General features: G+C 40.4%; 1 protein-coding gene across 1 annotated transcript in view; it reads right to left on the bottom strand.

The window, feature by feature from the left end:
- TENM4 (teneurin transmembrane protein 4) overlaps window positions 1-14121 on the bottom strand; it is a 508875-nt gene that overhangs the window by 153602 nt on the left and 341152 nt on the right. Inside the window, exon 11 of the mRNA XM_074816409.1 lies at window positions 4449-4550. Coding sequence (XP_074672510.1) covers window positions 4449-4550 — 102 coding nt within the window. The remainder of the gene's footprint in view (window positions 1-4448; window positions 4551-14121) is intronic.

Here is a 14121-nt window from a genome sequence, read left to right as displayed (position 1 = left end):
AAAAAGAGCACAAGACTCCAGCATGGGATTTATATTCTTCATGCACAGTCTTCAGTGGGGTATGTTGTTCTTTTCTTTGCCAAAACGAATTCTTTTACGTGGATGACACCCAGCTGTTAACTACTTCTCCTATGACTGTTTAAAACAAACACACAGTGCTCCTGAGTTAGAATTATCTCCTTGCTTTGTGTCTCTGATACTTTTTTTCACTAACTAACTCAGAATTTTCTCGTATTCTGACTTTTCAATGTGCTGGTGTCTTCCTTCAGCAGCACTATTGACCTTAGATTGCTCACCACTATCCCTGACCTGCTGCCAGACTTCGTACTTTCCTTGACACTGCCTCTGCTGTGGACCTTAGCTGTACACAAATCACTCCCCTGTTTTCCTGCTGTAATTCTCATCTTTATGGGTTTCAGTCGCTTTGCTCAGAGTCCAGAATGCCACGTTGAGACTGTTTGCTTGATTTAGCTCATGTCATACCATCAACTGAATCTCCAGCCCCCTTTTTCGGTTATCACCTCTGCTGGACTCCATTTGTCATCAGACACAATGCAAAGCTGGCCTCTAGTCTTCCCAAGCTCCCAGTAAGAAAAGTTCTCCAAATCTATCCTCTGACCTTTGATCAGTTTATAAAGAATTCTTAAATTGTCCTTGTTTCTGGCAAAGTCGGATGATTCTCAAGGCCAACCAGATACAGGATTTCTTCCCTATGATAAAGGGGATAAGAGGAAGATGAAAAGCTCAAGCTGTGGCATGATGGATCCCATGATTAAGTGTTTTCTGAGCTAAATTTGGAAAATGGCAGGCAGAGTGGGATGGGATGAACTGAAGGATACAGAGCAGGCTCCCCAGGGAAGGAGAGGGCATCCAGGACCGGATCCCAGCCTCCATGACCAAAGCTTTGGTAATCGCTGCTCTCTAAGCTTCCTTCAGCTCCTCTCTGATGATACCTTCTTCCTTTTCCATTCTCCACACCTGCCCCCTTAGGCTCCTTTTGTCCCCTGTTCTGATTTTTCCAAGGAAGCTGCTGATTTCTGTCCCTCAGAATCAATAGCCTTCCCCTGTACATTATCCCTTGAAACTTCTTGCTTAAGCCCTGTCTCTTCCATTTCATTTTGCTGAAGCTCAGATGCAAGGACATATTTTCAACACAGACTTCTCTGGTTCACTGTTGCACATCATTCTTAGGTGAGAGCAGCTGGGCTTCTCATCTGCCCCTCAGAAAGGCAATTTATGAACATTTTTAAGCAGGACAAACGTGAAAGGAATATTCCAGTCTGCTGCTTCATTCAACTGCATTAGGAGTGTGATGAATACAACGTACCTCTTTTGCTTCATTCCTGACTCCGATTATACGCAGGAAGAGGTATTAACAGATAGTAATCGCACAACGTGCATCCTGTGTTGTTTCCACGTGTCCTTATAGTCAAGTTGGTTTGAGTGTTACAGAATTATAGCAATCTCAATAAAATACAAAGCATTGCCAGCTCTGACTGTTAAGCCAGTTTGATAAGCAGTGAACTATATTTGCCTGACCAAGATAAAAGAGGTTTAGGAAAGAAAGGAATTTGGCAACTGTTATTACTAAAGAGCCCTCTGTTCACTTTAAAGGAAGCACATTGCGGTGCTGCGTTTCAAGTGCATCATTTGCAAGGAGATATCTACCTATACAATAAAAGACATAAATTGTTTAAGATACACTGTGTTGTGTACATGGTTCACAGCAAACGCACTCTGTAATTTCACTTTTCAGCTAGGCTGATGAAATTTTCCGCCCCCCCATCTCAAATTTCAAATGCTCAGTAATGGAACCTGTTCTTTCAAGGCACTGGAAGAAGATAGTCTGCAGCTCTTTTCAACAAGAAGAAAGAATAATTGCCTTTAACCAGTGAGAGGTTGCTGAGAAAGACTTAAATGTTTTCTGACAAGACAGCTGATCACTCAGTACAAGATCAGATAAATTACTGGCCATCTGCAATAACACTGTTACTTTACAGAGCCCTCTATGGAGAACACCTTCAGCATAACCTGGAAAGTGCTGCTGCAAATAGTAATGGCAAGAACAAGACCTCCTTTGTAGCATACCATAATGCATAAAGACAAAAAAGGTTTCTGGATTTTTTCCATTGCTACTTGTGTAACTCTTTTCCATATATAAAGATACATAATTATTGTTTGATCATTTAGATTCCAACAAACAAGCTGAAATTATAGTAATTCTCTAGTTATGGTAGCAACAATCCAAATGCACACCACTTTTCTTGTAAAGTTTAGCATCAGAGAGTAAGATCATTCGTTTGTTTACTTTATACAGGACTTCAAACCACCATCTCCCATGTTCAAGCAGGCCTTCAAAAGGCCCAACAAATCACCCACTGGTGATTTGTTCTCATTTACTTGGTTTAAAATAATTGGTTAATAATACATTAATAATCAACCATTATTAAAACCAGAAGGGCTTTCTGCTCCACAGTTTCCCACTCATTTGGAGGTGAATTACAAGGCTGAATTGAAACAAAGGAACACCCAGGAAATCTATGACCTAGAAATCTTCACATGGGCAGAGACCTGCTTATTCAAGGATTACTGCTACAGGGACTGATACAGGGCTGCAGACGGATACTGTAGCAGCCTTACACATGCCACAGTTGCTGCCCGCTGAGGGATTTATAGGTCAAAAGCAGCATCTTAGATTACCCTGAAAACCAACAGGAAGCCAATGCTGGGGCCCTTGTATCTGACGCTCATGGCAAGATGATCCATTTAACAAGCCCACGAGGTGGAAATGCATACACAAATATCATTTTGACGCTCCAGGTATTAATCTGTCTTCCTAAAGGCAGAGACTAATCTGTGATCTGAACCCAGATGATTCTGAACCAAAAGACAGAGTCGAATAAAAGGTGTTCATATCAGCCAGAGTAAGCACTGTCCTGAAATGGAAGATACTCACGTGGCTCAACTGAAGTGTCTGAGAAAGCTCAGTGTATAACCCATGATGTGAGGTAAGCTCCTTTGAAAGGGGATTCAGAACAAAAGTTTAAATATTCTGACTCACAGTGAAGGAGCTTCTCCTTCACTGACTCTACAGGGAGCCTTCTGGGGAACAAACCCTGAACTTCTGCCCCTACCTAAAGTTAGGAGGTGTGAGCAGGAATATGCTATGGGAGATGGAAAAAAACCCTCCTTTTGTCTCCAGCTCTACAGATCTGAAAAGGAGCTTTGGAAATGCAAACCAAGTGTAAGGAAATGCAAACCAAGTGTAACCTGAGTCAGCAAGAAGTTTGACATAACAGCTCTCAGGGATGCAGATTGCCACATCCATCTTACTGGGCTGTGAACTCTGAAACACCTCTGGGGTTTTAGCCTGGACCACACTGCCTCAGCAGAGAGCTCCCCGCAGGTGGGGTGTGCGGCCCTCCTTATCTCTTGGCTGGGCCACAGTGATGTGACCCCAGCTCAGCTGGAGGGGGAGACAACATGGGGTTGGACAGAGTTTAGCTCTCTCTCCTGGGAAGGAGCCAGACTGCTTTCCAAAGAAGCAATGGGCTGGGGTGAAGGCCTGACCTGTTGCCTTAGCAAAGCTCCTTGTGTGGGCACTAACTTTTTACACTACCTCCCTCCCCAGATTTATAAATCTGCACTTAGTTTGTTGGACTGTGAGAGCCAAAAAAGGCCTTGAAAAGGTTGATGCACAGCATTCTGGCATTTCCCACATGCAACATTTTGATTTCTCGGTCTGAAACGTGTTCTCACTAAATGTACTTCAGTTTGTTTTTCAAATGTTTAAATAACCTACAAATTTCAGGTCAAATGAAAATCCTTCCAAAACCATTTATTAAAAATACTTATCACTTGAGCAGAAAAAATGTATTGCATTGTTTGCTGGGGTAAGCCTCCTTCTCAGTCATCCCAATGTTTTCACTTTTGGCCAGAACATCCAGTTCTTCCTGCCGTTACTCCACTCCTAGCCTTACTGTAACCCTGCCCCACTCCCCACAGCCAGGCTGTCAGCAATCATTCATGCTCAGGCAGACTTGCAAGGCCTGCAGCAATGAAAAAGGCACTTAATTTTTGTATAATCAGCATCTTAAAAGAAAGTATCATTATAGGGACGTGCCACACAATGATAGAGTGCTCTGCTAAACAAACAGTAATGCCACATTTATACATCATGTTTTCTAAAGTTGCTTCCAGAAAGAAAATTCCCCATGTGACATTTTGCCTGTCTGTATGCAGCTAGGGGGTTGTGTTGTTGCTAAGGTCACGGCAATCATGACTAGTAGCAAACAAATCCACAGATCCAACACTTTTCCATTCTACTGCAGTGTCCCCAAGCTGGGTGAGGTGTATTTTGCAAAAGGCACAGGCAGGAATATAACTTCCACAAGAAAAATGTTAACCGAAGGGGAGAGGGGAAGAGTTAATCAAGTATAAATTCCTACCTCTGCCACAGTCAGGGCCCAGAAAGCCAAGGAAGCAATGGCAAGTCCCAGACACGCAGTCTCCGTTCCCATAGCAATTACTGGGACAATTATCCACTGATTCTGGAAAACAAAAGAGAATTCAGATACTTTTTTAGGCAAGAAAACACCTCTGAGTTTGGGAGGTCTCCGGATGGCAAGACAGCTGAAACTTCAAAGCAATCACTGCACTTGGGGCTGAAAGCATTAGTCTGAGCTCCACTAAACGGTGCTCATGCACTTACACCAATGGATAGTTCAACTGTAACACATTAGTGCAGAGTGACTGCAAATCCTATGATTAAATCGCAGCTGCTCAGCACCCACCACACTTTGGCCTCACTCAGTACCTGAAAACTTCCAAATGTCTTTTCTTCCTGCTTATTTTTCCAACCATTTTTCCTCTTTGAATTTATTGGGGAGAAGCAACACACTGTTCTCACAGCAACACACTCACCTTTGGTCCAATTTTGTTGACTCGGGTAAGTGAACTTGGGGCATTTATTTGTGCCAAACAGTAGAAATGTTCCCCTACAAAGTTACTGAACACAGGCCCTCAGTTCATCCTGTCTGCCTGCTGAAGGATTATTTCTAACCAAATGCCTTCTGGTTTGTTCTGCAATATTATACAAACAGCCTCAAGTGCTGGGGCTAATATTGTATCTTGGTGGAACAGGGATGGGACTATTCCACACTTTGTTCTGTTTCTAGTTATCATCTTAAATTCCCTGACTTTGGCAAAAACACCGGCTATTCATTTTTCAAAGAAAGTTAACAGGTAAGCAAAATGTTATCTGGCACTTTTATTTTGAAGACAGTTCAGAATATTTGGGCTAAAAATTATCTTTCATAAAAGAACACAAGCTGGTAAACATTACATATCAAAAAGAGAATGAAAATAATTTTATTTTTTTGATTAAACTGTGAGTGAAGACTGAGTAAATGTGAGTGGGACTTGCAAAGATGATGGAATACCATGGTTCATTCCACACTATTATTTCACATTTTCTCTGAGGGAGATGTGTATCAGATTAAAACTGCATTCAGTTATACAGGAGGGGCACCGGTGGTACATCTGTCATGGAGTAGAGTGGAAATCTCAGCCATGTGAATAATGACTGCGCTTTCATAGATGTACTTCACGTACTTCACGAGGCCTTGTGGTAGCAAAGATATTTGTAAACTTCCTATCGGTGCAATTGAAGAGAAACAGCTGCAGCAGAGATGTGCAGATTAGTTTCTAATCACAAATGAAAGGAAGCCTGTTTCTGGATGGGTGTTCTCCAAACAACAGAGGTTTCTGAAGGACATTTTAAAGGACATGATGTAATTTAATCATTCATAAAGGGCAACAGCAGTTTTAAATAATAAAAACAGCTTCAAGCATTTATGTTCTAAATCTTGGCATCAGACATCTCATAATCAGACAGCTCCATGCAGCAAGGAAGGTACAAGGAAGTGCTGTCAGTTTTCTAACACTTAAGCTCTATAGTTAAGCAGATATTCACTTTACAGTGTATGGAAATACAATCACAGCATGTAGTCAACACTTCGGGCTTGATCTGCCATCTTTATTCCAATCAAATAGCAGACATGCTTCCTAGAATAAAGAAAGAGCAACTTTTACATTTATACTGATATTTAGGTATACTAACTCTCACTTAATAGCATGTATGAACACAAATCTATCCTGTAAATGAAAAGTTAATATTAGCCTGTATGTATATAATCTTCAGAACTTTGTGATGCTTTAATTTCACTGCTGAATACAAAAATAATTTTGCTTTATGCATTTTTTCTCTATGCTTTTTTTTACAGTGTTTATATCCTTCTTGTCTTCAAGAAACATATGCAGGAATTTAGAAAAGAAAAGCAATTTATTTATGCACATACACATACTTACACATATGAAGAACATAAAGAGTGTGAGTACTGTGAAACAAGATAATGAGACGGGCAAGGAGATTTAACAGCTCCTGTTGCTGAAAGGGTCAGTTCTTTCCTCCTAATCCTCTCATCCTAGGTACAAGTCTAAGGTCCCTCTTCTTGTGCTGGTTCTGGCACTTGTCAGACCCTTCAACAAGTTGGTTAAGCTCAAAAGGTGGCAAAAATACTTATGCAGCAGAGAAAAAAATAAGTGAATTGTTTTCTACTGCCCCAAAACTGGGAGTAGGAGTAGGGACATGTCTCATGAAAGCTCACCATCACAGTGTCGTTCTGGGTCGGGGTCTGCAAGCTGTAGCAACACTGCGTAGAGGTTACGTATGCCTGACCTTTGAAGTCAGGGGGAATACCTATGTCAGTGCTCAATGCAGGACAGACTCTCAGAGTTATGACAACATCTATGGTATATTAAAAGCTTTTTTAAAAGCTTTTTCCAAGGTTTTGCTTTAAAGGACTAAACTGAGTCCTCGAAAAGGAATAAAATATCCATACAACTTTCTTGTTATGTTTATGAATATAATAAATAATATTTATGCAAAATAATAAAAAATGAAAGTAACAACTAAAAAGCAACAAAGCATCAGGCATGGCAGCTGTTCGAAAGTGTGACAATGCACCGCACCAGCTAAAGGGTAATCTTTGTTACTGGAAGTACTATTTTGCATGTATAGTGTGGCTCAGCTGGTGTACCCGTGATGCCTAGGACAAGACAGGCAATACTCAGTACACCAATTAGATGTCGACTGTAGGTTAAAACTAATGACTTTCATCCACTATACTGACTATAATGAGATCTAGCAGTTCAGAGTGACCACAGATATGCAGCATACCTGTGTTTAGGTAACAAACTTTCCTGAATCTTAGGGTGAATCCATTTAATGAACTTTACTCCAGTAGTGCTTTCTTTCCTCCTCTGTCTAGTTCAAATGTAGATATCGTTATCAGACACCTATAATTGGCCAGATCCCATCCACAGTGACCAACATTAACGCATGTCAAAAAAATATTCATGTGTATTTTGTGGTTCATCTACAGATCTGGTATTTTACTTTGCAAAAATGCAGCAATATGCACACAGATCACTTCATATATCACCATCTCCTCAATCCTTGATTTCCCAGACTCTTCTTTGCAAGTGTGCCCTAACTGCATCATACCATATTGTGGCCAACACAAAAGCAATAAAAAAACAGGTGAATGAAACCCATTCTATCTTCTTCACTGAAGCACCTCAGTAACTCTTAATTGTGGCCTGAATAGCCTATGCTACTAATACTAGAGTAGGCCCTTAAAAATTCCTTCATCCTACTTCATTGTTTTCTCTGATGCTCCTTGTTTTTCTAATTTAGCCAAAAGCAACATTTGTAACGTTCTCCTTTTACACTAGCTCACTTTGCCCTGGAATAACCTGCCTGATAGAGATGAGACGAAGTGAAAATAAACTCTTCCCCCTCAGTGACTGGTGCCACTTGGCATTTTTTAGCAGTTAAGGAAACAAACTTGCCTGGTGTGACTTAGGGCAATTAAGGTCTCTGCACACTCCCAAAAGTTCTTCACTACTGAGAATCAACTCTGAAAAGCGATGAAGATTCGCGCAGTACACCTTTGTCTCAAAAGCTGCTCCCAAACACCTCAAAAAGTATTTCCATAAAGGAAGCATTGAATGAATCTGCTTTTTTCTCGTGAACTCCAGAGCTAATGAGAACAAACTAGGCTTGTGACTTAGGCTTGTGAGCAACAAGTCTGAGAGTTGTGTGTGCTATACTGAGCATGGTCCTATTCATATTCTTATATCACAAACTGGAAGTTCTTTTTACTTTGAAGATTGCAGGCATTAGCAAGTCGTACTCACTTAAGACTTCTGATAAAAACCTTTGTCTTCATCCCAGTACTGAATTTCATTTCAGCGGTTACAGACTGTGCCAGCTGGACAGCTGAGTTGATTTTCTGGCCCTTCTGAAATGTACACATGACGTGTACACACATCCATGCACACTGCTCTACCACCCAAATTTCAAACTAAACAGGAAGAGGCAGGTGACTTGGCATAAGAAATTAGGGAGTCATAATGGGGTAACTCTAGAAAGAATGAAGAGTCAAATGGACACATTTTCAGAAGCTAGAACTTAGCCATGTTATTATCTAACAGGGCGTAGATGATAGAAGAGAGTAAACTCTTTCATATTCAGGGAACCCTTAAGTTAGTGGCACAAAGCAACTGTCTTTTAAGTATGTCCACAGTGAACACTCCTACAGAGCTGACAAACTGTCAATCAATAAATAAAAACAGGTCACTGCAGTTATGGCTAGGTTCTAGTCTCCATTCTACAGCTTGTTCTGTAAGCTGTTTACATAATTATAAGGATATTTCCAATATATACAGAATTCCATATGGTGTTTTAAGAATAGTGCCATGGGAACTGCTTTAGAGAATCACAACAATGTTTTGTTTTGTTTTATTTAATTATTAAAGTTCACTGTGAGACCATGGACAATTCTTTTTTAGAAAGAGATATATGTTCTCTGTTTTCAGTCTGACTCCCACAGCTTTCTCTTGGCTTCCAAATCTCTGAAATGATCGGACTGACACCAGCTGGTAATTGCAAAAATTATTAATTGGGGGGTCAGCCAATGGATGATGCATGGTGCTTTCATATAGTTTTGCTATTGTGTCCAAAGAGAACATTGAAAATGCAGTTCCCGTGCCACCTTTCAACAACCAATGGCAGCAGGAACAAACCTCCTGAAAGCAAACAACTCACACTGGGGACAGACCAGCAAAGCTTAAGGTGGTGTGGCTTCTAATGGGGACTGCAGAAGCTTGCGTATGGAAGCAATTGTTCTGCCAGCTTCAAAATGTAATTAGCAACTGAAAAAAAAAAGTAATTTCCTGAATATTGTGAACATCCAGATCTCCTCTGAGAGAAGGAGTAAATGACATAAGGAGATGCACGGTCTGCAGATCGACACTGTCTCGTTTTGGAGAATGGTACAGAAACGCTTTGTCTGAGGCAGCAGGTATTCCCTAACCTAGTCCATCCTAGCTCAGTCGGGAGAAGAACGATGTACAAAAATGCTTCTAGATTCATAAAAATGAGAGGACGAAAACACTGATTAAATGTGAAAGCCTAGACTTCTCCAAGAGCCAAACTCTTCTTCTGAAGTACTCTTTAAGGTCCTTCCCGCTCAAGAGCTTTAATTATCAAAGCAGAGAAAGAAACAAACGAAAAATCATGGTCTGGAGCAAAACAGCTTTACTTCATGCACCACGTTGACTTACAGCTGCTGAGGATACTTTGGGACTTTTGCCATTTGCCTCACGGGACTTTTTTCAGTACGAGTAGTCTCACAGCTGGCAGATTTTGAGGGAAACTTGGCTGAAACCTTTATCCCATTGCTTGTTTTCCCACCGCAATCACTCCTTACCCTGAGAGAAGCTATAAACTGGCATGGTCGTGCCCATACACATAATCAGACTTCACACTACACTATCTTTCATTTAAGGGTATCAACGAGTTCAAAAGGAAATTGCTAATTGTTACCATTCCCATTTTTTTTAGGCTGGTAATCTGAGGCATAGACAAATACAACGTTTGCTTCATATCATAAACTGACTCATGTGACAGCAAAAAAGCTCCCAGGCTAATGGTCTGCTCAGGGGACCACTTTGCTGCTGACAAAAAGCCCCGTGAAAGCCAACTCTACTGTGGTGAGCTCTATAAAGATCTGTCAGCCTGGCTTACAATTACCTACATGAATTACCTTTATCCAGATGAAATACAATAAACATATTAAGGAGGCAGACAAATTGTTAGGCTCTTGATGGACTTCTTTTTTATATACTCACCATGTTTGTTGGTCAGTGGTATAGCTACTTTAATAGTATTTCCGCCTTATTTATTTACTATGCAACATTCAACTTAATAGCTTGTTTCTATATCTTTGGGCCAGAGGCCAAGGCAGATGTTTGCCTGACACCAAATCCTATTAGAGGCTGCAGTAACATAATTGTGTGTTAAAGATAAATATTTTATAGCCTACACTTGCCACCAAGCATCATCATTCCCTAGGCACTTAGAGGCAACTATCTATTGGCAAAGAAAAAATAGTTATCTAGCTGGCAACTGAAGGTAGTAGCTTTCCTGGGAGCTAATAAGCACCGGGGCTGCTTTCTAAGAACTGATTAAATGCCATTCAGTGCAGTGTGGCTGTATGAATTCAAATGTAACTATTTCATTCGATAACCTCAAAGAGTCATTCTGGAACTGGCAGTGTTTGGTGTCAGAAGCATGTAGGAATAGCACGGAGGTAGAATAATTATACTTTAATGAATCAATGCAAATCTCAGTTTCTGGAATGAAGGTTCGAAGAAAATGAAACTTGTTTTGCCAATGAGAATATTAAATATTAGAAGTGAGATGCAAAGAAAGAAACAGGGTTTTTTTTAGGTAACCTCACTGTCTGGCCTCTTCACCTAGTAGTCTACTCCACCTCTACACAAGAAATGGCCTCAAAATCTTTTGCTCTGTGCTGGTGAGAAGATATATGAAGATGCTGAGCCTGAAATAAAATGCCATATCTTCCAATCTAGCAACCCAGTAAGATACAGTATATATACTGATTGGTGTAATAAAAGGTTCTACCCTTTTCTTATAAATGTCAACCCTTTGTATACACTGATGCATTAATTTTTTTAAAAAAAGTAAGTAAATTAAAACAAATTTCTGGAATAAAACAAATATTTAGAGGAGAATTGTTTACTGTATCAAATAAATACATACATTTATTGTTGCACAGACAGAAATTGTTCCTGACTGCCCACTGACTTCTTTTCTGCCTAGTCATGTCCCTCTGACTAAAGAAGATATTTTGCTGGGAGGGAGGGAGCACACATGGAGCAGGGCAGCAGGTAGTTCCATTCCATGGTTCATATCTAACCTTGAAATCCTCTGTGTGAGCCACATCAATGCAAAAGGGCCATAAGGAGTGCACAGCAGCCCTCTCACGCTACAGTGAATTACATCCCATGGGAGAGTGAAGGGACACCACATTATTTCACCTTATTCTCTGCTGCTGCACCAGAGTAACCCTCGCAAGCCACATATTCTTTCTCCTAGACCTGATTGTCCAGGATAAAGCTGTCACCTACAAGCTCATTGCAATAACATCTCTCTTTCACAAAAATGCTCCCTGTCACTGCCCCGACTACGTTAGCAATAATTTTAATAGGAAGTCAGGCAGTATAACATGAAAGGCAAAGAAGATTCTGAAGCTCTGTGAACACATTTAATTTACCTCACAGTTGCAGAGCTTGCAGTCTTGTTTATTTTTCAAAGAAATGATGCTACTCGATTGAATTTCACTGCAGGGTAGGTAGGATTCTAAGCCTAGAGAACTGTCACCTGCCCTTGTAATTGTGATAACAATGCCAAGGGAGACGTGGAGGTGAGAGGGGATAAACCAGGTTTCAGATACCTCAAAACATCGGACCTGACATTAGGGGCCAAAAAAAAAAAAAAAAAAGGGAAAAACCCCACCCTGGGAACAAAGGAAATGTGGAAATGTTTGGTCTGGTATTCTCTTGCTCCTCTTCTTCCTTCCTCAGCTGAAGTTTGAAAAGACCGGTTCCTTCTTACGGTACATCCTCACCTGCTGAGATTTCGATTTTTCTGCTTCATTTGTATTTTATAAGGCTTTTACATTTCTAGCTCAAGTAATCCACACCTGGCAGCCAGGGATGTGAAAGTCTTGACAGCATCATGGAAACTCAGTCATTATTTCCGAGTGCTCTTTCACAGTTTCCTCTTCTGTAGGGCACCTAGTGTGATGCTGATACTGCTAATGCCACTTGATGTTGTGCCAGATTTTGATTTTTTTTCTTTTTCTGAAGGCTGGGAGTTCTGTTTTAATTAAAGATCTATGCATATAACCCTGTTTTGCTCTCATATCCCAGTGGAACTGTAACCTTCACATGCAGGTATAAGGATGCTAAATTAGGAAAAGGGCAACAGGCCTGCAGTCCTTTAAACAACTCCTTAAATCACTCCTGATTCTGGAAAGTCAGAGTGAAGTACAGTAACCACAGTATCCAATTGCATGTCATTCTTCCTCCACTCTTTTGTTGTAAGAACTTTTTAAAAAAAGCAATTTGCAATGGCAGATACCCCACATCTCCATCAGTGTACTGACAGCAAATACCCGCTCCAGTCAGCAGTGACTCTAGAGGCTGGGCGATTTTAAAAGGTGATGGTAAAGCATAAAAGGTTTGGTGTTCAGGATCAGTTTGGGTTGCTTACTGAAACCATCAAAGGCTGCTGAGTTTGCCAAATTTGACCGTACATCATGTGAACACATTTTCCCTTGAGATGTCTGTACTTTTGCTTCTAGGCCTGGCTTGAGATATCTGTCCAGGTACTCGAATGTCTCTCACCACAATAATGTCAGTCTTTCTCATAATATTTCAAGCACATTCGACTCTGGGCCCAGCTGGAAATACTACAAAACCAGCTTTTTTTGTGCACTGTTTTTGAACTTCTGTTCTACAGAAACAGGGACCAAGTGGGAATAGTTTGGGGAGTAAATAAAGACGAGAACAAGCCCAACTGTTTCAGAAGCCTGTGCCACATTTGGTCTGAATTTGGTTTGCCCTTTGAGAGAGAGCTTTATCTCACTGATTCATTCCTTTCTCTTACTGCTTTCTTTTTAAGAAGAAATCTTTCCAGTGCAGAATGCCTCATAATCGAAAGCTATCAGATGGTTGAAAGCATAAGGTGTAATGGGATTTCAAAAGCACTTGGGCACTTGTCTATGTATACTACCATTTAAGTTAATGGTAAAATGTCCTTTGGCTTCACCAACTTTTAGAAAATCCTGCTAATGTATTTCTGCTGTTCATAGGGATATACAGGGAACACTGTTTTCTTCTGTGAGAATGTAAGCAATGCTAAAAGCATGAAAGGGTCTGTGAAATGCAGCTCCTAAGGAATTGTACATTGACCATATGAAAAAACCCTCTGTTCTAAAACACTTGAAATGTGATCACAGTTTAGAAGTTAGCTGGAAAAAAAAAAATCAGTGAATGATTTTAAACAAAAGTAGCTGTTAGGCTGAAGCCTTCTTCTTCCTTCTACAATGCAGCTTCTATGCACAATAACATTTTAGTCCCATACTTGTAACATACATATGACAAGGCTGTGGAGATCTAGAAAGACACCTTGCAAACATTTCTTTTCTTCCTAGTTTTCCTTTTTTGCAGCTGGAATATTTTTAAACCTGAATTTCGCTCCAGTAAATGAAACTCTATTATTCCCAATTTGCCCAAGGGATTACAAAGAATTTTTTTTTTCTTCCTTCCCACTCTCATAAATTGTTACAAACTAATACAGGAAACAACAATTATTCTGCCTTCAGGGTTCAACTTCTGGAGCTGCACTAGCAAGCGGGAAGTTACTTCATGTTCAGTACATTACAATTTCTGCTCCTGTAGCTCAGGGCAAGGCTAAAGCCGGCTTTGAGTTTCCTTTTAAATGATGTTGTAAGTTCATGTATTCCAGGGGAAAAAAGGTAAACCATTCTTGCATACACACAGAGAGGACCTCAAAAGTGATCTCATTTGGTCAAACAAATGCCATGAAAGCTTGGCAATGATATAATTTTGGGTGCATTAAAGATTAAGTTGCATTTTACATAAAGTCTTTAGCAAATACATCCA

The sequence above is a fragment of the Strix aluco genome, chromosome 2 (assembly GCF_031877795.1).
Source record: "Strix aluco isolate bStrAlu1 chromosome 2, bStrAlu1.hap1, whole genome shotgun sequence".
Lineage (NCBI taxonomy): Eukaryota > Metazoa > Chordata > Aves > Strigiformes > Strigidae > Strix > Strix aluco.
This window is presented reverse-complemented; position numbering and strand designations above follow the sequence as displayed.